This window comes from Camellia sinensis, chromosome 5, assembly GCF_055761805.1.
Source record: "Camellia sinensis isolate YWXY chromosome 5, ASM5576180v1, whole genome shotgun sequence".
NCBI lineage: Eukaryota > Viridiplantae > Streptophyta > Magnoliopsida > Ericales > Theaceae > Camellia > Camellia sinensis.
Window position 1 is genome coordinate 49,608,317 of NC_138965.1, and position 25,827 is coordinate 49,634,143.

Here is a 25,827-nt window from a genome sequence, read left to right on the forward strand (position 1 = left end):
AATGATGAGATTGAGTACCATGACTTTGAAGAAATGAAAGAAAATCAATTTAATTGGACAGGATAACTGTGTTTTAATCATGTTTGAAAAACTGTAGTAAATATGTTTTAGTTCAGATCGATTTTTCATGAGAAATATCCAAGTAAAGTGGGAAAAATTATCAACAAAAATGACAAAATATCAGGATACCCATGGTTAAAGTAGAGGATAGATCCCAAATATCAGAATGCATAAGATCAAAAGGAGCCATGGAAACAGAGTCACTTTTATTAAAGGATAAAGCAGGTTGTTTTACAAGTTGACAGGATAAGCAATTCTTAGTGTCAGAAACAACATGCTCTAACTGATCACTAGAAATAAAAGACTTTGAACGACCAAAAGAAATGTATCCTAAACGAGAATGCCAAAGATGGAAGGGAGACTTAGTGGAAGCAGAAGTAGCAAGTTGGGTGGAAGATGGGTATGGAGGTGAATGAGTTCATATAGACGTCCATGCTTACTACCGATCTCAATAGTCCATCATGCCTGAGGGTCCTGCACCAGACAACCATTAGCAAAAAAGATGATAGACCAAGTTCACATAGTTGACCAATGGAGATGAGATTTAAGGTAAGAGCCGGTATAAGATAAACATTAGGTGAAGACACATTAGATGTGGAAACATGACCAATATGAAGAATTGACCTAAGAGATCCATCAACCATATGAATGAAGGGAATATGGGCGGAGGAAGAAAGTGAAGAAAGAGCAGTACAATCAGAAGTCATAGGGTTATAACATGCAGAGTCAAAGTACTAGGAAGATGTACTTGAGGTGACAGATAAAACAGTAAGAGGAGGAGTACTAGAAGTAGAGAGAAGCTGGTGAAACATAGTGCCAATGGTGAAGTGGCGCATTGTTTCGGATAGAGTTTGTACGATTGAGATCATTTGGATGAGAGGAACTGGATGGTGTATGGTGATTTTAGTTTTGAAAAATCACATTGTTCTGGGTGAATGATGGTCAGTTGCTGCTGTGTATAGGCAAACATGATGAGTACAAAAAGATACTGCCACAACTGTGTGTATACAACAAAGAGAAGCAAAGAGAGGAGCTAGGATAGAGACCACAACTCTGATACTAGGATAAAGAAATGAGAGAAGAAGAAATTTGTATTGTATTGAATGAATAGCAAATGAGTACATGGTCCTTTATATAATGAAGGACAAAGTTAAGTATAGAAATACAATCAACCTATCTATGGTAATACAATCGAATCGAATCAAATCATATAATCTATATATGAAAAATTCATATAATATATTCTATTATATTATTCTAATATATTTTCGCAATGTTCTACCTATCTAATATATTATTCTATCATCCCTCCCCCCTGCGCGCAAACTCAATATGAGAAGTCGTCAACCAACTTGGGTTTGGAAACTAACTCAGTGAAGCGTCCTGGAGGATGAGATTTGGTGAAAATATAGGTAGGTTGATCGGTAGATGAAATAGAAAGAAGATGAACAGTACCTTGAGTGACGTGTTGGCGAATAAAATGACAATTGATCTCAATATGTTTGGTGCTGTCATGAATGACATCATTATGAGCAATTAGAATGGCACTCTGATTGTCACAATATAAAACTGTAGCACTGGAGTGAGATACACCAATGTACTCAACAAGCCAACGAAGCTATAAAAGTTCCTTAGTGGTATCAACAAGAGCACCGTATTCGGCCTCGGTGAGCAGGGAATGTTGAGTGCTTCTTGCTGCGCCAAGTAATAAGAGAATCCACTAGAAAGAAACATAAGTCCATTGGGGAATGCCAATCAGTAGCATCCCTAGCCCAATCAACACCAGAGAAAACATGCAATACCAGGGAAAACATGTAATTCAAGGGAAGATTGAGCAGAATAGTGAAGACTATGGAATAGGGTGCCTTTAACATAACGGAGAATGAGGAGTAAGGCATCTTAGCGAGGAGAGCGAGGGGTAGACATGTACTGATTGACAAGATGGACAACGTAGGCGAGTAACAGTGAGATAGACAAGATTGCCAACTAGCTGACGATAACGAGTAGCATCAGAAAGGAGGTCGTCATCAAGAGGAGTAAGACGAATTTGAGGATCTGTGGGAGTAGACGCAGTCTTGCAGTCAAAGAGTAGCATCAGAAAAGAAGGCACCATTGAGAGGAGCAAGACGAATCTAAGGATTTGTGGGAGTAAAAGTGGTCTTGTAGTCAAAGAGTAGCATTAGAAAGGAGGGCGCCATCAAGAGGAGTAAGATGGATCTGAGGATCTGTGGGAGTTGAAGCAACCTTGCAGTCTGTGAGGCTAGCACGAGCTAGAAGATCAGAAGCATATTTGGCTTGAGAAAGAAAATAGCTATTGGAATCATGAGAGATCTCAAGACTAGAAAATAGCTGAGAGAACCGAGGTCTTTCATTTCAAATTGGCGACTGAGGAGCTGTTTGAGGCTAAGCATACCAGACACATCATCCCCAGTGATAATCATATCATCCACATAGAGGAGAAGAAGAGTGGTGTCCTGTGTTGTCTTGCGAATAAAAAGAGTGGAATCATAAGAGCTAGAAATGAAGCTAAAATCATTCACAGTGGTACTAAATTTGGCAAACCAAGCTCGAGGAGCTTGCTTAAGACCGTATAAAGCCCATTGAAGTTGGCAGACTTTATGTGGTAGATAGGTAGACCCTGGGTGAGGTTACATGTAAACCTCTTCAAGAAGATCACTGTTGAGAAAAACATTTTTGCTGTCCATTTGACAGAGATCCCAACGGAGGGCTGCGACAACAGCAATTAGACTATGGATAGAGGTTAGACGGGCAATATGAGCAAATGTTTTCTCATAGTCGATGCCATATTTTTGGGTTGGGTGAAGCCCTTGTCACAAGACGAGCTTTTTAGCATTCAATAGAACCATAAGAACGGTGCTTGATTTTATAGACCCATTTACATGCAATAGTAGTCTTGCCACATGGAAGATCAACAATGTTTCAGATTTGTGTTTTGGGTAAGGGCCTACAGTTCATCAACCATTGCTTGCTGCCAAAGAGGGTTAGAACAAGCCTTACACTAGGAGGTTGTGGAGGGGAAGAGACAAGAGGGACATGTGCAAGACCATCAGAGAGATCAGGTACCACAGGGTCAACTGTTGGCATAAGCGTTTTTATTGGTATTAGAGAAATATTTGCATCAATCTTAGTAGAAAACAAATATATGGAAGGATTAGTGAGGATTGGGGGGTAGTGGGATGTGATAAGTGAAATTTAGACATGGATGAAAACATTCATGTTCCCAAAAAACTGCATGGCGAGAAATGGGGAGACGTTTGGAAGTGGGATCCCAACACCGATATCCCTTGTGTTAAATGGCATACCCAAATAACAACAAATGTTAGAATAATATATTAGATATGTAGAATATTGTCAAAATATATTAGAATAATAAAATATAATATATTATATGTATTTCCATGTGTAGAGGATATGATTGGATTCGATTGTATTACCATAGATAGGTTGATTGTATTTCTATACTTAACTTTGTTCTTCACTATATAATCGGCCTTGTACTCATTTGCTATTCCTTCAATACAATACAAATTTCTTTTATTCTATTATTTCTTTATCGTGGTATCAGAGCTGCGGTCTCTATCCTAGATCCTCTCTCTTCTTCTCTTTGCTGTATACACACATCTGTGGCACTATCTTTTTGTACTCAGCAACATTTGCCTATATATAGCTGCAACTGACCATCATTCACCCAGAACACTGTGATTTTTCAAAATTGAAATCACCACTTACCATTAAGTTTCTCTCATCCAGATGATCTCAATTTGTACAAACCCTGTTCGAAACCACCATACGCACCTTCATGCACCACTTCAACATCAGCGCCATGTTTCACTAGCTTCTCTTTACTTCTAGTACTCCTCTTGCTGTTTTATCTGTCACCTCAGGTACATCTTCTTGTTACTTTGACTCTGCATGCTGTAACCAGTGTTATTAGAGGCGCGACTAAGCGCTCGCCTAAGCTCGAAGCAAGGCGAGGCGACCCTTTGGCGCTTCATACCCATTGAGGTGAGGCGAAATGGTGAAGCGAAGTCGAAGCGCATGGAGCGAGGCTTAGGCATCAAAACGAGAGGTGAGGCGAGGTGATACGAAGCATCGCTTCACCATTTTTTGTCTGCTTTCAGTTCGAAAGATCTAGGCCCTTGATTTGAATGACTTTTGTGCTATTTGTGGACATGCGTTGCACTTTATAATTGCTTTCTACTAAATAAGAAGTTGAAGCCCTAGTTGACATCATTCCATTCGACAATTGCTTTCAAGAACCGCGCTGATTACCTGCTTCCGACATCGTTCCAGTTGAAAGAGGAGTGAGAACTTGCTTCTTCTTCTTCTTTTTTTCTCTACGTCTTCTCCTGCTGCTTCTTCTTCCTTTCGACTTCTTTTCTTCTTCCTTGAACTCTTTTTTTTTTTTCTTCTTCTTCTTCTTCTTTTTCGGCAGACCTTCCCCCTCCCCCCTTTCCTTTTTTCCTTCCCTGGTTCTTGTTTTGTTTCTCTTCTTATTTATTTTGCAAAATTTTTTCAATTAATTTTACTGAATTGATTTTACAATTGTTTAATTATTTTGCTATGTTATTTTACAATTATTTTGCTGTGTTAATTGTATAATTATTTTGCTGAAACACTATTTTTCCATGATTACCTCTGCTAAAAATATGTTGTTCTTTAATTTTTTATGTTGAAATTAGTTTTTTTTCTTTGCACTTTAATTGTTTCTTCATTTCTTAACATTGAATTGCTTGGTTGGTTAGAATTAGATGTGGAAGTGAGTGATGAAGCCAATGATGTGATTTTTAGAACCTTTGGATTGGTGGATTGTATTTGTCTTTGTTGGATATTTTCTGTTGTTTATGGATATTTAGTATTTGGAATGATAAATGCATGATGGTTCTTAAAAATATTTATATTTTTGTCTATACTATTTATTTAAAAAAAAAATCCTTTGTGGTCGCCTTGATTTGATGAAGCCCTCGCCTCGCCTCGCCTCGCCTCGCGCTTAGGCGTTAGGAGACCTTGTCGCCTCGGTTCGCTTTTCGCCTTAAAAAACACTGGCTGTAACCACATGACTTCTGATTCTACTGTTCTTTCTTTACTTTTTTCATGCTCCTCGAGAAAAAAGAGAAAAATATTTATAAAAATTTAACAATATAATCTTATCTCCAACAATACTCACTTTTAAAATACACTTTCTAGTTTGCCCAACTATTTTTTGTCGTTCACTATTATGGCCTTTGTGGTAAAGCGTTAGAGAAGTTGCAAAGGGATTTCTTGTGGGGTGGCATAGAGGAAGAGTTCAAGTATCATGTAGTGGATTAAGACACTGTCTGCTTTTCGATTCAGGTTGGTGGTTTTGGGGATTCAAAGATATTCTATTTTTAACCCGGCCCTCCTTGGGAAGTGGTTGGGGCTTGTATTCTTGTGAGAGGGATGGATTTTGGAGGCGGCTTATTAGTGTGAAATATTGTGGCATTGGGGATCGAGTAGTGACCAGCCAGTAGTTATAGACTACCAAAGGCCTAACTGAATTAGTACTCCTGTAAAATTTGAGGGAAAATTAGATCAGATATCAGAACACTTTAATTTCCTTTACATGATTAGCCTAGAAACATCCATTTAGAGCAAGTGCATTAGTAAATGCAAGGAAGCATTACCTTTATTACATCTTCCAAGGCTCGAGCACAAAACGAGTACAAGATTTTACATAGAGACGAACAATTGTTCTTTCCAAGGCTGAATATATACAAAGCTTTCAAACATCCAGATTCCTATTCAACAGCTAGGCATTCAACCTCCATGTGTATTGACATATATACATATATAGCTTCAAGCACAAAATGTTCAAGCCTTATTATTGTTACCTACATATATAGGGAAGAGAAATGAGCCAAAGCCTAATAAATAGTGATATATCAAAGCTATTTTCAGAAAAGGATAACTCCATTTCGGATAATTATAAACAAGCCACAAGCCTAATTTGCATTTTAAGCATAACATCTATTATACATTTCCATTTCCAATCATGGTGATGATGCCCATCGAGAGGGGCTTTATCATACAATAACAAAACATAACCAGGTTGATTCTGATTATGTCAAAACTACACGCTAGTGGTAGAGTTCTCATAATAGCAAAACTATTAGTACACTTTAAGGCCTGAAAAATATGAACTAAAGCATCTTAAAGCCACAAAAAGTAAAGAGAATTCTTTGGTTTCCAATTTTTATATAAAATTTGAAGAGTTTTTCCAAATCAAAACTTGAATTTTGTGAAAACAAGTCTAAAAAATCAAGTTATTTAATTCTTTCTTCAAAAAATCATTTTCAAACAAAATCAACCAATTATAAAGTTATAATTACGTGTGTAAGAAGCATGAATTTTATTTCAATTCAAGCTAGGAACAAGTCTGGGTCAAGAAATCAGGCTTTTCCCCTTATCTTTTCCTTATTCTCTTCTCTTCTCTTTTCTCCTATCTTCTTCTCTACAAATTCTCTCTCTCTCTCTCTCTCTCCCTCTTTCAATTTTCTTATTTTTTTATTTCAAGAAAGACACTTGTCTCTTATATATATATCGACTCAAGTAGGAGGTGGCATACTCCTAAGTGAGGTGTGTGCTTGATTGGCCCTACTAATTGTATCATTAACTTAATTAACACTAATTAATTTGGGTTAGTACTAATCAATCAAGTTTATGCTACTAATAGCACCTAACCTTGTTAATTATGTTTAAGCTTAGTTACTTTTGAATAAATCCACTAATTATTACTAATCCCGATTAAGTTTTCACATAGTACATAAGAATGTTGAGCACATTAAACTAAGGCTACTAAGCACCTTGTTTAACAACTCTGCCGGTCCCAGGCTCGGGTAAAGGAGGAGGGTTGTGTGTTAGGTAGCCGACAACTAACACGTAAAAAGCAGCTCGGATCCCGTGTGAAAATGAATCCTACTTTGAATCGATTAAATGTTATGTCGTTCCCCTTAAGTGACGCGTTGTGCCTGCCTTCGGGTGTTTTGAAAAGTAAAGGGCGTTGCATTGACGCCTGGGTGAGGTAAAAAATGGGCAAAGGCTTTTGCGCATTTTTGGAGGAGCGCGGAGAAAGAAGTTAGTCCAAGACTATAGGTTTAACGTAGCCACATGGAATGTAGGAACTTTAACTGGTAAGACTATAGAATTGATAGATGTTGTGATTAGAAGGAGAGTTAGTATAGCTTGCGTACAAGAAACTAAGTGGACGAGTGAGAAAGTTACGGAAATAGAGGATACCTGTTTTAAACTGTATTATAGTGGCAATGATAGACACAGGCATTGGGTGGGAATAATAATTACCAAGGGTTTTGTAGAAAATGTAGTGGTGGTCATTAGGAAAGGTGATAATATTATGTTAGTTAACCAGGTTAAGTGCATCAAGAGTGAGAACTCTAAGGTGTTGGTGAAGGATGAACAAATTAAGGAGAGGTGGAAAAACTATTTTGAAAAGTTGTTGAATGAAGAACATGGAGGTAGGTCAAAAGGGAAGGAAGTAGACAGTATTAAGGAAAACCAGGATTACAGGTTCTATAGTAGGATTAGAAATTTTGAAGTGGAGATTGCACTTAAAAAGATGAAATCGAATAAGGCTTTAGGATCTGATGATATCCCTATTGAAGCTTGGAAATGTTTGGATAAGAAGGGGGTTGCTTGGTTGATTAGATTATTTAGTAAGATTTTGTTGACTAGGAAAATATCCGAGGAGTGGAGGAAGAGTATTTTAGTGCCAATCTATAAGAATAAAGGAGATGTCTAGAACTGCAACAACTATAGAGGAATCAAGCTTATGTGTCTGATGAGTGATGGAACATCGATTGCGAGATATAACAGAGGTGTCAGAGAATCAATTTAGGTTTATGCTTGTTAAGTCAACAATGGAAGTGATCTACCTTTTGAGAAGAGTAATAGAAAAATATAGAGAAAAGAAAAGAGACATTTATTTGGTTTTTATCGATCTTGAGAAAGCAGATGGTAGAGTGCTTCGGGATATAATTTGGTGGGTGTTAGAGAAGAAAGGGGTGACAAAAGGTTATATTGATATGATTAGGGATATTTATGAAGGTGTGGTGACTACTATTAGGTTGCCTGCTGGAGAGACAAGTGAATTTTCAATTACTGTAGGGTTACACCAAGGATCAACTTTAAGTCCTTATCTTTTTTCTTTAGTTATGGATGAGTTGACGAGAAATATTTAGGATGATGTGCCATAACGTATGCATTTTGCAAATCATATCGTGTTAGTGGATGTGACTAGAGAATGAGTTAACACTAAGTTGGAGACATGGAGAGAAGCACTTGAATCTAAAAGATTTAGGATAAGCAGAATTAAGATAGAATACATGGAGTGTAATTTTAGTAACAGTAAAAATGGAAGCAGAGGAGAAGTGAATATTGAGAACCAAGAATAGTGAACATTTTTGTTATTTAGGATCGATTATCACAACGGTTAGGGAGATTGGAGCGGATGTGATCTATAGAATTAAAACAGGATGGCTTAAGTGGAGGAGTGAGTTTAGGATACTGTGTGATAAACGAGTACCCACTAGACTAAAAGGGAAGTTCTATAGAACAGCTATTAGACTAGTGATTTGTATGGGACGGAATGTTGGGCAATTAAGAAATAACATGTAGATAAGATGCGTGTTGCTAAGATGAGAATGTTAAGGTGGATGTGTGGCAAGATTAGAAAAGACAAAGTTAGGAATGAGTATATTCGCGAATGGGTGGGAGTAGTATTGATAGAAGATGAGTTGAGAGAGAATATGTTGAGATGGTTTGGTCATATACAACAAAGACCAACAAAGGCAGTAGTGAAGAGATGCGATATAGTAACGGTAGATGGAAGTGTTAGGGGAAGGGGCAGATATAGATTGATATGGGTTAGTGTAGTAAATAGAGATATGAATATCCTTAATTTGACTAACGATATGGCCTTGGATAGAGTCGAGTGGAGAAGGATTCATGTAGCCGACCCCATTTGATGGGACTTAAGGCGTGACTTGGTTTGGTTATGTTAACAAATATTTCTAAGTCATGCCAAAAGATTTTCTAAGCATGCCTTCATGTGTGTCATATATCAAATAAAGCAAATTTAAATTTAGGCATTCCAAGAATTAAAATGAGAACTATAAACATGTCATGCAATAGATACACCTAGGGTGTTACAGGCCTTCTTTGGAGGTGTTTCTGTCCCATGGGGTGACACTTTTGGAAAGCATTCGGGGGGCTAGGCAAGCTTTTTTGAGTCATATTCGGATGGAGGCAGGGAAAGGTGCAATTTTGGAGTCAGGTTTGCTGTGGTGAGAAGAGGCTTGTGATGTCTTTTCTTTCTTTGGCTTCTGTTGCTGTCAATAAAATAGCAGCTATTACTGACTATGTTAGATCTGATGGTCATCTAGTTTTTTGAGATAATCCTTTCGTAGGTAGCTGCAATGCTTGGGAGACTGAAGATTTTGAGGACCTCCTCACTGGTCTGTATGCTTCTCACAATGTGGGGTAGAGTGAGGATGGGATGAGATGGCTGATGTCAAAGTCTGGGAGGTTTGAAGTTAAGTCTTTCTATGAGGTGTTGTTGGGTAATAAGGGGAGGGCCTACCATGGACTGGTTTTTGGGGGTGGAGCGTTGCCACGAAAGTGGTTTTTTTAATGGGAAGGTTCTCATGATTGATAATCTTAGGATGAGGCAGATTCATGTGAATGAGTGTTGTATGTTTAAGGATTGGGGAGTCGACAAGTCATCTATTTAATTTCTAGCTCCTTTTGATTTCTTGGCAAAATTGTCTGTAAGAATCCTTCAATTTAAGGGTTATTTACATGGAGACTCCCTAAACTATTGTAAAGTATCACTTTGACCCGCTGAACTATAAAAGTGTACAGATGGACCCCTTAACTATTTAGAAGTGTCACTTGGCTCCCTAAACTATAAAAGTATACAAATGGACCCCCCTGGATCAGTTTTATTTTTGTTCTTTTGTTTTTGTAGAGTCTTTTGAGTAAATGGGATGTATATCTTGTTGATTTCGTTTTCTCGTTGTTTTGCGTATCTTCCCCCTTTTGAGTTTGTATATGGGTGTTATTCCGTTGGTGCCATTTTGCTGACTGAAATACACACATTTATTAGAAAAAGATAATAGCTAATTGTTGAAAGTTGGCTCTAGTGTATGTATAGGCTAGTAAGACTCCTAGCCTGAAACAAGTAAAGATGCAGCAGAAAAGTTGGCTTTGAGGATTTAATTGGTATTTTTTTTGATAACCAAGTGTCTGGGCTAGCTTGTGCCCACCTCGACTAATTTTAGGGCCCTGAAGTTAATGACTGGGCAAACCTCCAGTAGCTCCTTAGGTTGACTCGAACTCGGGACCTTGGATCTTATTTTCAAGTCTTTACCTCTTGGCCAACCCCTTGGGGTTAATTTAATTGATATTTTTAGTTGAAAGGATAGTAAAAATGTGGGTTGGTTTAGGTAACAGCAAGGTAGGGTTTAGGGTTTTAATTAGGCAAGAAGAGAGAATTGTTTGTGCTGTTTGGGGGTGTGAACGGCTACAAAGAAAGGAGTTTGTATTGGACTGGATCACTGCAAGACATGAGGATATGGGTCTTGCTAGTTAGCACTAGCCAAATACCTTCAGCTTGTTTATTTTGAAAGGCCACTCAGTTCAGTGGTCCATGATGAATTATCCTTTATTTTTTGAAGTCACATTTGGTCATCACTGTGGCCTGCATGGATCCATTTTATTCAATTCCCCATGAGGCTAAAAGATCATGGGCCAAAGGCCTGTTTTATCAAAGTCGCCGCTTGGTTATTAGGGTCCAAGAACCCATATCCTCCATTAATTCCATGGATAAGGTTCAACCTGTTATTACCAAAGAACTTGACTTGGGGTTAAGGTACAGAGTGGGAAGGGAATAGGCTTTTGCCCTTCTTGACCCAACTCTACTCATCACCCATAGATTCATTATTCATGAGTGACAGTTAAATTGCAGAAATAAAATGAGAACTAAATAATATGGACACTAATTGTAAACATGTATTGGTTGGTGGAACTTGAGCCATGCTTAAGCTACTCTGTTCGACCGAACTTGAGCTGTCTTATGTACAGGTTGTTCAACCTGATTGACTGACAACTTGATGACGATGATAACAATAATCATCATGGACTTGGGTTTGGGTTTGATTCACGGAGTCAAGAGACCAAGGATGAATATAATTAAGTTGATGTTTTTGTTGTATTCTTTAATGGTTAAATTTCGCTTTTGGTAGGTTAACAGTCATGGATCTCTCAATTCCCCCCTCCCTTTTAAAAAAGATAATCTTCTTCCAATATTCAAGTTGTAGATTATTTTGCTTTTATTTATTTATTTTTGTGTTACCATTGTGTCCCGTCCCATTTTGTATGAGGCTAACCCGTGCGACACAAGTGCTCTCACACCATACACATGGGTAAGCTGGAGGAGAATTAGACTTTGGGATGTCACTCACCTATCTCTGCAGGATTAATTCCTAGCATTTTCTTCCCTGGAGGATTTTCTGAGAAAACAAATCATTTGAGCTAGGCTGTTAATCTATGATATCATCTGAATCAGCATACCCGGTTTCTATGATATGGAGCTACTAGCTCAAGTCGGGCACGCTGATATGAACATATGATGTGCCACATGTAGGTTATCATTGTGTGGTAGTTAAAAAACTCTTTAAATGCATTGCTTTCTTTTTGATCAATTTAATCTTTGTTAATGGACTGCTTTAGTTACGACTTGCCTTTGTTAATATATGGATCAACCAGAGTTTTGAGTAAATCAGTGTGAAATTATTGCACATGTAGGTATATTATTTCCTTTCTCATGGAGCATGGCAAGGAGGTATATACTGAGGTTTCTGCAGCATATATTGACACAATGAACAAGGTAAGTTTTGGAATCATTTTAACACTTGGAATTAAGGTTTGAGACTTAAATACTGAAATCCATTACTTGATGTGCCTGAGCAGCTGGGAATGCTCACTTTCTCTTTTATGAATGACCATGAAGCACTCACTGCTGTGTTTTTACCTGCCTGCCAATTTCATAACAATGATGTAATATGTTATGGTTTTCAATTTTAATTGGTAGCACCTTATGCTGGGCGTGGAGGCATGGGAGTACAATACAAATTACAAGGGAGTAATAAAACAATATAAAACTTATCTTGAGACTGTTAAAGGTCACATTCTTTGCTGTTTGATAGCAAGGAGTTCAGGGAAAAACGAGATTAAGTATAACATTGCATGGGTACTGTGCACAGCATCCAGAGCAGCCCCAAAATAATAAAGCCTATTCATCGAGCTTCTGCATCATGTCCCTTCTCACAGTTGCACTTAAACTCCAATTTTGTTTTTGCTCCCATCTCCCTCCGACCTACTAGTGAAAAACACAAAACCAAATATATATTTTTTTGGGGTAAATTATGCTAACCTCCCCCGAGGTTTGGAGAAAATACAGTAAATCCCACAAGTTTAGCATAATTACATTGAGCTCCCTTAAGGTTCTAATTCACATAACACTTAGCTCCCTTTTCATTAGGAAAGTGTTAGTCATATTGATGGAAAAATGAAGTCATCTATTTTACACTAGAATGTATAATTTACATTGTTTATTTTTGTGTTTAGCAACATTTGCATTAGTTCCAGCCCGTTTAACCTTTCTAAAAGGGAGGTCATTTTCTCCAAGCATAGGGGAGGTCAGTGTAATTTATCATTTTTTTTTAAAAATAATACGAAACCTGCAGAAATTGCAACAAGTGGTATGCTGAATCCCCATATGTCAAAGTGAGATGAAAGTTCTATCCATTCCTTAATTTTTATTAGGTGGTGTGCATCAAGGTGATGTACTGTATTTTAGTCATCTTTGAGCTGCACTACGGATTGGTAAACTATATTAATCTCTTATGTTTTCATGAAATTTAAAAAATATGCCACACCCCCCTTCAAAAAATGACTTTAGTATATCGTGTCAGAAACAATGGACAGTGGCAGTTCATGTAGGCCATAGACCTCTTGAAAATACAGTTGAGCAACATTGACAGTTTTCTAACATGCAATGCAGTGCACCATATCGGAAAATTTGTCCACCAGCACAAAGATGGAATCATTACCACACTATGCTCAAGGTAACCCAAAATTAAGTCCATACTGACATTGGTCTATAGCTGGTTTGAAATTGGAGGAGTCATGTATAATCCCGCATTAGTTATAGACCCCTTGGAAATTAAACAGATCCGACATGTTTGGCAACTTCCTTTCACGTTGAAGGCCATAAATGTGAACTAGCTGCCAACTGCAAAGTCTTGTCACATCCCATATGTCCCTCATTATCCATCTTGTATGATTGTAAAGTGCACACTGCTGTCATGTACACACTACTGATTTCCTCTAAATACGAAACCTTTGTGCATAATGAAGTCAGTTTGCCTAGAGCAGCGCTTATCCTGACTGTTGGTGTGCTTCGAAGTATCGTGATCAGAGTGGAGTTTGGACTCATTATAAGCCAGATAGGAACTCTAATTCTTCAAAGCCCATACCGCTGCATAGAGTTACAGGTCATAGGTACTGTAATTCATCTTGAACCTGCTCAACTTCTTATGGAAGTAGGCCACTGGTCGGCCATTCTAACTCAGCACTACTCCAATTCCTATTTTAGATGCATCACAAAGTAATTCAAAGGGTTGTGAAAAGTCGAGTAAGGAGAGAACTGGTGTAGTGGTTATTTTTTGCTTGATCTGATGAAGGGCATCTGTTGCAGCTTCCATCTTCCCAACTTTCACGCAATCTCTTATTGGCATCATAATTGAACTGTAATGAACTGTAATGAACTGCTGGTAGCAGGACACCAAGCCGTGGAAGTTTAGAACCTCATTGACACTCTTAGTCACTCTTTTGCTGCATCCACCTTGGATTCATCTATAGATGAGCCACCGTTGCATATTACTTACTCAAGAAACAAGTCATTGTCTGTCAAGAGTACATGTCGTCATAAAGGAGCACATGTTTATGGCAGCAAATAACCTCTCCTTTCACAACACTGTGAGAACCTCTTGAAGATGCTGAACATGCAAATCGATATTAGTGCTGTATATAATCAAGATAGATTACAACGAACCTGCCAGTGAATGGGCGGAAATGGTTCATAACGTGCATAAAGGTACACAAAGCATTGGACAGCCCAAATGGCATAACTAGCCATTCATATAAGCCTTCATGAGTAGGAGTGTTGATGAGGTGGTTTGGATTGGATTCACCCTTGACCATCAACCAAACCGAACATTTCGGGTGAGAGATTTCTTGATCCATTATCTATTGATCTCTTATTTGAAATTGACCGAGTCAAGGTCGGATTTGGTCGGGTTTTGATTTTTCATATATGGGTTTTAATAAAATAAATGAACAAAAATCAACCACCCAACGAAAAAGAGTGAGATGGAGAAAGAATATTTTCTGCCACAAATCCCAGATGTATTTTCAGAAATTGTCTTGTACCAAACAAAAAGTGAGGGTGAGATAAGAAGAGATCGTATTTTGTGTTCAGTTCCAGTGTAGTTTCCGTTTACGATCTCAGATCTGTTGTGTACTTTGCTGTCGTTGTCGCCATGAGAGTTGAGATCCTATATTGGGAGGGGGAAGGAGAGGTTGTTTCAGGAATGGTTGAGGAAAAGGGTGTTACAGAAGGGGAGAAGGGCAAGGGTTTATTGAGAACGATATGTCAGGAAGGGCTGCGAGTGAAGGTGGGGTTTTGCTTTCTCTGAGCAATTTTAGATATAATTGGGTATTATATTTGAGAGAGAGATGAGTTTAGAGTAAGGGTTTCATCAGTTATATGAGAGAGAAAGTTGACATCGAGATAAGTTGAAGAGGTATGACATGACATAAAGTTGCCACCCTGCCCAACACTAATGAGTAATGACAGCACTTAAAGCACTTTAAATTTGAAATACAATTTACAAGTCATAGTTGTACAACGTTCACGATGTATTAAATGTTGGGTTTTGGTCGGTTTTGAGATTTACAATGTTGAAACTGGTGGCCAAACTGGAAACCAATTTTTTTTGTCATTTGGAAACTGAACAAACAGAAAGCAATTAAAATGACCAACCAAATTAGTTGGTTCAATTCGATCAGTTTATTCGGTTCAGTCGGTTTTTTGTTCACTCCTACTCATGAGTCTTGAAAGATGTCTTCCATTTATCGCCAGGTTGAATTCAAATATGGCGATTGCCACTGTTTAATTCCAGTTTTCTGAACATAGTTGCAACCTGTGTTGCATGGATTCGACACTTTGAGGCGAAGTACCCGTGTCGACACGACACGACACGACACGGGTGCGGGTGTGGGATCTGTGTCGGATTCGCCTGTTCTCTCTCGGACACGGCTCTTTACAGACAACAAAAGAAATGAAAGAGGAGAGAGCAAGAGAGAACCTGGTCGAAGCTCCATCTAGTCGATCCAGTCGAAGATCGAAGACCTCCTATCGAAGCTCGATCCGGTCGATCCAGTCGAAGATCGAAGCTCCATCAGTCGATCGAACAGTCGAACACCCCAGACAACTCTCTCTCTCTCTCTCCCTCTCGATCGCGATCGCGATAGATCGTTTCACTTCTTCCCCCCCCTATCTCTCTCTTTGTCGTTTTATCTCTTGACTTGATTCATATCTTCTCTTGATTCATATCTATTCCGAATAGACTATTCGTATCTATCTATATATAGTAATAATAACTATTATTATTATATATTATATAATAATTATTATATAACATATAATATATTTATAAGATAATATATAATACATATTATAAGATAATATATACTTATATATATTAATAAAAAAAAAACACATATATGTAAAATAAAATAAAATAAAAAAATTAATTAAAACACATTATTTAAAAAATAATATAAATAAATAAAATAAATAATGTATATTAAAATAAAAATATTTATAAAAAAATTATTTGTTATTTATATAATATAACTCATCTTCATATAATAAATATATTTTAAAAAAAAAAAACTATTTAACGTATCGCCATACCCGTATCCAAATTTGGATACATATCCAAGCATCCTTAATTTTTAATTTTGAAATGTCTGACCCCTAGATGCGCACCTGCACCCGATACCCGTACCCGAGTCCGTGTAACATAGGTTGCACCACATAACTGGGTCCAACAAGTCATTTGACTAGGCAACTGTAAATTTGTATCATACAGTTATTCTTGTTGATTGCACGGCCATCCACATGTATTTGACATGTTCCATCCTTTTAGGGGTGAGCAATTTTGGTACAATACAAGGACTGGGGTTTTACTTAATATGGCAGTTAGAAAGCAAGACCTCCATTTATTGCCTCCACTATTCGTGACCCTTTGGACTCGTGTGGTAGTGGGGATGATTAGGCTGGTTAAATCCAGATGCTAGATCAATTTGGTGTTGTATATGACATTAGAGGTGGTAATCCCTTAGGCAAGTCCTCAAGAAAGAGTTCCTTGAATTCTTCAACTAGAGGTTGTACAGGTTCAGAGACTGTACGACCAACTTCACTCTTTTACCCTATCCCAGATTCCTTCATCTCACCCTTGAAGTTTATTCTTTGTAGGAGGTTATTACCCTCCATTGAAGGGGGTTTTTGAGTTCACTCTCCTTGTTTGGTAGAATTAAAATCTTAGTTTTATTGCCAGGAAATTGTAGGTGTTCTTGTTCCCATCATGCGGAACTCTGTCATACTACCAAGGCGTTCCATCCGTGGTCATCACATTGCACCAAACACTGGCCTTATACTTTGACCTAATGGAAAAGGAAACTAAGCATCGTTTGAATACAGTTACCTCATTCACTTTCTTGAGCCACGACAACTTGTAAGGGTATGGATGTCTTTCTGTTGCCAATCCTAGCTTCTTGATAGCTTCTTCAAAACCTATATTCTCACAATTGCTTGAGCCAATGACAACTTTGTACACCTTGGCTCCAATGGTACAAGTAATCTAGAAGATGTCGTTTCAAAGCCACTCATGACCTTTGGTCTTTCTTTCAAGAAGAAACACAAGCAGCTCTTAGAACTACCAATAGGAGACTCTCATCACCTTGGACGTACTCCTCTTGATCTTTTCTAGTGTCAAACATAGGGTCTTCTTCATATTCTCTTTCTTGTTCATTGGTACAATCTCCACTGTCCACAAACAACCCTTCTCCCAAATGCTCACCCGTCTTATAATCTGTCATTCAGTGTCCAATTCACCACACTTAAAGCAGTGTGTAATAGCACCACCGGACAGTATATGGTTAAGTTGATTGCCTTCAGGCCCCTTTCTAGTTACGCCCTATGAGGTCATGTTATGATTAGGGGCTTGAGGCGTAGTTCAGCTACCACTGCGATCCCCACTACCTTGGAATCCTGTGATGCTTTTTGATATTCGATATTCGATATTCGATTTTCGATTCAACTGATTCTCTAGATTTAATGCTCTCTCACGTGCTCTGGATACTGAAACTGGGTCAAATAAATTCAAAGCATCTTGAAGCCGCAACCTCATAGATCCAATGTGTTGGGATACCAACTCATCTTATGCTTATGCTAGGTAGTTGTGAGCAATAAGTTGGTAAAACTCAGTGGTGTAGTCATCAATAGAACTCCGTCTCAAATTTTGGAGTTTTTGTATGACATCTTCATATAGTTGTGCGGTAAGAGTATTGCACGCATATGCTTAGGCAGTTTCTCCATGTAATAATCTGCTTTCATTGTCAAACCTGGTTCTGTTTGAGTTGTTGCTACCATGCAGCGACTTGTCCTTGGAATTTCATTGCAATGCAAGCAATCTGTCACGACCCCTTTCCGTCCCTAGTAGAATGGTGTCGTGATGGCCAGTAATCCGAGATTACTGAAGGCCAACTTACAAAGATTCACACGCAATCAGAGTATACATATGGGACTTACAAGTGCGGAAGTAATAAATTTAAACCTAATTAGTCCATAAGAGCTGTGCATAGATTAAATGAAATGACATACACCTTATCATGGTCTTACAACTTAAATATAAATAAAATAAGTACATAATACATTTTGATCAAAAGGCTTCTCAAGCCGACATATACAAAAGAAATAACTACAAGCCAAGAACCATGATCTTCAAGATGCCACAAAAATGTGAATCCAAAACAAGTTGCAATAATCATCTAGGCGTCACCGCCTTCTTGCTCGTCACCTACATATATATAAGGAGAGGGTGAGCTTGGATACTTAGTGAATGATATTAGAAATAAAGGTTTGCATGACTGATATTCAAGATCTTTATCAAAACGATTCATAGCATATCCTGTACAAAATCAAAGGATGAACCAAGTTCATCTATCAAGTCTTTCAAAGCTTCAAGAGATGCTTACTAGCATCAATATAATACAAGGGATGACATTCCGGACAAACCCATGCGGAAAATCGTCGGTGGCAAAACAAAGGAGATATTTCAAACAAGGGTGCTAGTTGCATTATAGTCCCCTAGCACTAAGGACTTTCCAAAAATGTCATCAAAACAAATATAGTGCTTGTACAAACTAGGAATAATCATTCATGCTTGATCAAATACTTTTCCAAAACGAAGCAAAGCTTTATCAAAACTTTATAACATAACTTTATTAAAAATACCACTCACATAGCTCTTCGGGCGCTGGGATTAAGGCAAGAATTCAAGACCTACAAATATATGGTAAAGTCCACTGAATGCACTTCAAGGAGACAAGAAGAAATACTCAAAGATGGATATGAAATGCATCTCTAGAACAAGCTTTACATGAGTGCAAATGATCCCGACATTTCCTTTCAAAACCAAGTCAAAACAAAGCAAAACATGCTGGGAGTTGAAACACTGCCCTTTCATCTCGGGAAAACATGCTGAGTACCAACCAGGTCTAGGCCGAGGTCCCACACCTCTTGGCCGAGGTGTGTTCCCGGCGACCACATTCAGGGAAATGAAGTCTGGAAATCTGGGTTTCCCCCTTGAAGAACATGAAGATCATGAATGCTAAAATCATAACTTCTTCATTCAAAATCTGAGTTTTCATGAGATGAGTTTGAAAACATGGACCTGGGTACCCATACTTGAAGATCTTATGAAAACAAACACAAAAACATGGATCTTGATACAAGCTTTCGGATCAAAATATGGTTTTATTTCAAGAGCACAAGAACACCATTTTCTCTTTTTAAAACAAGCTTTAAATCAATGCATGGCTTATGAATCATGCTAGATCATGCAATGTGATCAAATAAACATAAAGAACAAAAAGGGTTGATCAAGATTCTAACCTCAAAACGCGGATCAAACGGTTTAAACTTTAAGGATTAAGCTTGGAAATCTATTTCTCTCTCAAGAACTCCTCTCTTCCTCTTCCTAGAGCTTCTCTCTCTTAAAAGACAAAGATATGACAAATGATATGTTTTCTCTCTCTCTCTCTCCCGGCTGACTTAACTCTCTGCTGGGACATGTGGCAATGACTGATTGGTTCTCCTCAAAAGGTGACAGAATGAAAGACAAGAGCATGACAAAGTGTGTATGACAAGTAAGGTGACATGGGCACTCCGGCAAGTGATGATCTCGGATTAGGATAAGGCTTCGACAAGTAAGGTCTCAATGATCTCGGCTAGGAAGGACAACACTTGGCCTAGCTGTGCCACACCTTGGCCTAGATATGCCACACCTCAGTCTAGGTCATACCTGTCCAGGAACAAGATCACTAGGTGCAAGGATCAAGGATGTTGGTTGCTTAAATGACAACATCTCGGCCTAGATGATACACATTTCGGCCTAGGTGATGCACACCTCGGCCTAGATGATGACATCTCGGCCAATATGCCAGGGTGAAGGAGGAGGTCAACCAAAGTGGTTACAAGATGGTCCTAGGTGCAAAAAGGTTCAAGGTTGTGACCTAGCTTAAGATGACCTCAGCTCTACACACCAAGCAAGGAGCAAAGCATACAAGTAACACTTAGACAAAACAAATCAAGGTCTGCGAATGCAACTTAACAAGAAAAAATCATGTAAATGCATGCAAGCATGTCTAGGACAAAGTGAGGGTTGTTACACAATCCTTTTGTCATGGTGTGCTTTTTAAAACTTTAGAACATCTTCAACTGCAACAACCTAATCAAGTAACTCTTTGGACTGCAAACATACTGTGAACTTTGGAATATCAAAGTTTCAAATCAGATTCTCATCGTTTGGAATCAGTTGGGGGCCCAGAAGTCTTCCCTTTGCTGCCTATTTTCAGAAAAAGGATTGTTGACCTCTTTCTCAACATCTTGCGCCACATAACGTGGATTTGATGGATGGTTTTGAAACTGATTAGCAACATTCAAGGTGAAGAGTTGTAGTGCCAGCGCATCAATTTTTTCTTTGAATCGCTAATTAATTGCTCTTCCAGCTGTGTAACTAGTGAAACCTCATTACGTTGGTACTTATCTTCGACAGTGGCATGCCATCCACCATGAACTGCTTGTTGTGTTGTGATCAGGACTTGAGAAAGGTTCTAATACTAACTGATGTTGGCAGAAATGTGTAGAAGCAAAATCTGCTGCAACGAGATCACTACAAGTCTTCTATTATTTAGCTGATTCCTAAGAATTCCAAAAAAATAAGAACTAGGGTTGAGAAAAAAAAAACTCTCAAAACAAAATCTGTATTAATCATCAATTGAATAGCCCTAAGGCTTACAGTAATTATTTATAATGAAAGCAAACCCTAATAGCATTAGGGAACAACCAACTAAGCAAGTCCTTGCTAATAATCTCTAATCAAAGGAAATCACAAAATTACAAAAAAAGAAAAATTTGAGTTAAGCTCAAATTTGGATACTAGAAAGGAAAAGAATGTGCAAAAACAAGCAGCACTGAAAACAAAATTTTCTAACGAAAGTTGGTAAAATAAATCTTTTCTAAAATGACAAAATCATAAATATGAAGGCCAAAATGAAGATATCTGTGCAAATCTGGCTAGGTCACGGTGAAGTGGTGAATTTTTCTTGTTAGGCCTTTTTTAATCAAACATAAGCCTTTCGGAGCAAAATTTTGAATGATGGGCTGAGCCCATAATTATTATTTTGCCGTACTGCACCAAGTAATGGGCTACAATCAGGTCTGCATCAGTAAGACTCTGCATTACAGTTTCTCTCCTCTGGTTGTTTTGTGCTTACAAGTTAACTGTGGCTTTGCTCATGATAGTTTCATAAGAAATGCCTGTTTGATTATCACTTGAAAATAACTGGTATGGTTTTGTACTTAATAGAGGATCTGATTATCGTTATCTAGTATATACTAGGATAAGGAAATTCTGTTTTCATATGTTCTAAAGTTCTACTTATTTAATATGCAGGTTTTGAGTGCACATTTCCGTGCTTATATTCAAGCATTGGAGAAATTGCAATTGGATATAGCAACATCTAGTGATCTGATAGGTGTTGAAACCAGGAGTACGGGTCTATTTTCTAGAGGAAGAGAGCCTTTGAAGAACCGGTCTGCTGTCTTTGCTCTGGGAGAGAGGATAAACATTCTAAAGGTTTTATGCTGTTTTTATTATTAGTAATATATAAATTTTTATCTGAAAGATTTTTTACAATATAAACTCTTCTTTACATGATTTATCAACTAAATTCTCACTCTTTGCATTTGTTTGTTATGCCTTTCCTCTTAGTTTCTCCAGGACCTTATATTCATATGTCAATGCTGTATTTATACAAACAAGCAGTGTAGCGCACACACATAGTTAACAGCTGTATTGCTTTTGTAAGTGTCACATGATTATCATGCCATAATTAGTGTATCCATCGAAGGTTTTGGGATTTTAAAGAATGGTTTGAACTCGGTTTATTTCTTATTCATGAGTCATCGTTAGTGGTTAGTAATTTATTTGGGTCAACAGTATGAGTCATCGTTAGTGGTTGGTAATTTATTTGGGTCAACAGTATGTTGAGCTGTCTTATCCTGAAATCTCATCATTTTGTCAGAAATTGCTGAAGCATTTTAGTTAAAAGATTACAAACATTGTCCCTGGAAGAATGATCATCTATGTGCCACATGAACAAATCATATCTTGAAAGCTCTTAACTTCAATAACCAGCTCTTAGTGGTTCTACGTCCGGTCGTGCGTAGTATGTTCGTGATTTGTACAAATGGAACGCATTGCGTACTATAACCTTCCTTTTTTGGGCTGGGCCGTTCCATCAAATCTTTGAGAAGAGGCCCAATCTTGTATTTGATGGTTGGCGTGGCGATAGGCTTCGCTTCTATGACTGCCTTCCCAGTTGTTGCAAACCTTAGTTGCACGAAGCGGGAACGGGGGAACGTGGGGACTTAGAGGAGTCATAGTTTGGGAGCGCTTATGTATTATTTTTATTAATTATATTTTTAATTGACACACACATATATATATATTATAAATGAAAAAAGTAGAGCCCATATTAAATAGTTATTTTGTAAATATATTTATTATATATAAAGATGAGTTAAAAAAAACGTTGTCCCAACAATTTTTTTTTTTTATGAATATGATCACATGTATAAGTCATATAACAACCCATGTTATTTATAAAAAAAGGCTTAAATTTTTGTTGTTGAATCAAGTTTATAAATAGGCCCAAACTTATTTATTTATTTATTTGGATCCAGCCTATTAGGGTTTAACATACAAACCAAGTCAGTCAAACTCTATCTCTCTTCTCTTCTCTCCTATGAGAACAGTGGTTGCAGCACAAAACAACATTGGAGACTCTCTCTTCTCTTCTCTCATGCACGCACAACACAATCAAAAGAGAGAGAGGAGGAGATCAAGACAGAGAGATCGAGAGAGAGAAGAAAATTGAGACAGAAGGAGATTGAAACAGAGAAGGAGATCGCAAGAGAGAAGAAGATCAAGAGATAGAGAGATCGAGAGCTCGAGATCGCATTTTTCTCACATTAGAAGCACTATTCTTATGCGATTCTTCCTCAGAAGCGCAAAATCACGCTTCTGCCTCAAAAACATGAGTCCCTTCTATGATTCTTGCTACTAAGTTGCAAACACTGAGTGTCACGACCCAATCCCGCCCTAAATAGGATAGTGTAACCAGTAGTCGCGGATTGCTGAAGGCCTAACTTTCAAAACAAGTTGGACTCCTATGATAATTGGGGCAAATTTTTTAATTTTCTAGTGCAGAAGCCATTATTTTGTTATATTGAGTCTTTTTAAAACATCAATTTAGAGCAGTGCATAACTATATGAAATGAAAGCATACATCCTCTTGGATTATTATCTTGCTTTATTACATGGTCCATACAATAAAAGTAAAGTACATCACTCGTAACAAAACCTTGCAAAACGAACAAAGTATACAAGACCGACTTCTAATCAAACTTCTCTTCATAATCGAGCTCTTCATCACCTACATACATATATATATATATATAAGGGAGAGGGGTGAGCCATTACCCAGTGAATAGTAATATAATAAAGTGGTAAATGAATGAACACCAATAAGCTTTGTAAAACATAACATAAACCCATAGCCTGCACATAGCTTAATTTGAGCATGATAATATAAAGCTTAATCTGTAAACATTTACATAGAGATGAACATTCCAAGGACTTCGAGAACATCGAGACCCACAAAAGGTGGCAAGAGGAGCTTAGTTAGTAGTGTAGATGGCAAGAGAAGCTCAGTTAGCAAGAGGTTATTGGCATTGAAAAAAATAAATTGATGTATATTATTGATTGATGTCTTACAAGATTTATTAATTACAATTCCTATACAATCTATATATAGAAGAAAATGTGGTAGTAGGTGTAGTGGAGGTGATAGTGGGTTAGGTGAAGTGGAGTGTGTGGTGAAGTGGAGGTAGGTGAAGTGGAGTGTGTAGTGGAGTAGGTGAAGGTAAAGATGGGAAATTCTAACAGCCCCCCGCAAACTCAAGGAGGAGAGAAACTAACCAACTTGAGTTTGGAGAGAGTAACAAAACAAGAAAATACATAAAAATAAAAAAGGATAGGAGACACTGTATGGTCGTGTCAGACCGTTGGTGAAGACACTGTATGGGGTGTCATAACGTTGTAGAGGACACTGTATGGTGGTGTCAGACCGATGTAGAAGACAGTTTATGGGGTCATGTCGGACCGTTGTAGAAGACAGTTTATGGGGTCATGTCGGACCGTTGTAGAAGACATTTTATGGGGTCATGTCGGACCGTTGTAGAAGACAATGTTGTGACAGTTTACGGAGTCTTGCTGGACCCTTGTAGAAACTAACCGGAATCAATGTCGGGACAGTTTACAGAGTCTTGTCGGACCCTTGTAGAAACTAACCGGAATCTATGTCGGGACAGTTTACAGAGTCTTGTCGGACCCTTGTAGAAACTAACCGGAATCTATGTCGGGATAGTTTACAGAGTCTTGTCGGACCCTTGTAGAAACTAACCGGAATCTATGCCGGGACAGTTTACAGAGTCTTGTCGGACCCATAAAGGAGCTAACCGGAATCAATGTCGGGACAGTTTACAGAGTCTTGTCGGACCCTTGTAGAAACTAACCGGAATCTAAGTCGAGACAGTTTACAGAGTCTTGTCGGACCCATAAAGGAGCTAACCGGAATCAAATGTCGGGACAGTTTACAGAGTCTTGTCGGACCCCTAAAAAGTCGCACCCTCAAAAGGTGCGCCCAATCTTTCAAAAGGCGTGCCATCAAAAAGCGTGCCCAATCCATAAAAAGGCGTGCCATCAAAAGGCGTGCCCAATTCATCAAAAGGTGTGCCGGACATGATGGCGAGGCACGTGGGCGCCTTGGCTTGCGCGCCCGTTTGTCGTCTGGCGGCAAGTGGCGCGCGATACGCGTGGCTGCCTCGGCTATTTAACCAAGACGAAGGCTGAGGCTGAGGCATACCATTCTGAAACCTCTGAAACCAACCCTTCGCTGAAAAACTCTGCCTCTTCGGAGAGAGAAAATCTGTAACACTCTGTTGCCCAGAAAAATGGCCTCTTCTTCCCGGAGTCTGCTCACTCTCTTTCCTGACCTGAACGAGTCAACAAGAGAGATAACTGGTGCGGTGGCCAGTGAACCTCAACCAAACACCGCTGGTTTTGCTCCGTTGAACTTTCCGATGCGGTCTGTGGAGCAAAAAATGGCAGGGCAAACAGATATTGAAGCCAATCAATATACACTGAAGTCATGTGTGGAAACCATGACTGCGGTTACAAATTTGTCGAACCGGCTGCAGAGTAGGACAAATGAGGTGCAGCATTTGAACGGCCAACTGGCTCTGCTCCAGCGCATGTATAAGGATGCGCGAGCAGAGATAAGTGTGCTGAAGGCGGAAAATAAGGAGCTGAAGCGGAAGGCCACCGTGATGTTCCGATTTGGAGGTCCTCCATATGCTGCAGTGGAGGAGTATGGGGGAGTGAACGTGCTCGGTGGCGTAGAAAACACGGAGGCAACACCGTCAAGGGCTGCCCAAGACGGAGGCAAGAAGAAGAGACCGGCGGCTGAGTAGAGAAGAAAAATCCCACTGTGGGTGTGGTTGTTGTGGTTGTTTTTTTTTTTTTTTTTTTTTTGGTGTAAAATTGTGATCGGGGTGGATCCCTGAGATGAATAAAATATGGTTTGGTGTGCAAAGCTATATGGTATGAATTGAATTGGAAAAAGATTAAAAATAATGTGAAAGAAAAAATAAAGAAAGAGATAATAAGAATA

General features: G+C 38.4%; 1 protein-coding gene across 9 annotated transcripts in view; it reads left to right on the forward strand.

Annotated features, from left to right (window-relative positions):
• LOC114273971 (vacuolar protein sorting-associated protein 52 A) overlaps positions 1–25,827 on the forward strand; it is a 92,122-nt gene that overhangs the window by 37,872 nt on the left and 28,423 nt on the right. For all 9 annotated transcript variants that reach the window (XM_082868838.1, XM_082868839.1, XM_082868846.1 and 6 more), the window contains 2 exons: positions 11,923–12,004; positions 21,486–21,668. In XM_082868838.1, coding sequence (XP_082724964.1) covers positions 11,923–12,004; positions 21,486–21,668 — 265 coding nt within the window. The remainder of the gene's footprint in view (positions 1–11,922; positions 12,005–21,485; positions 21,669–25,827) is intronic.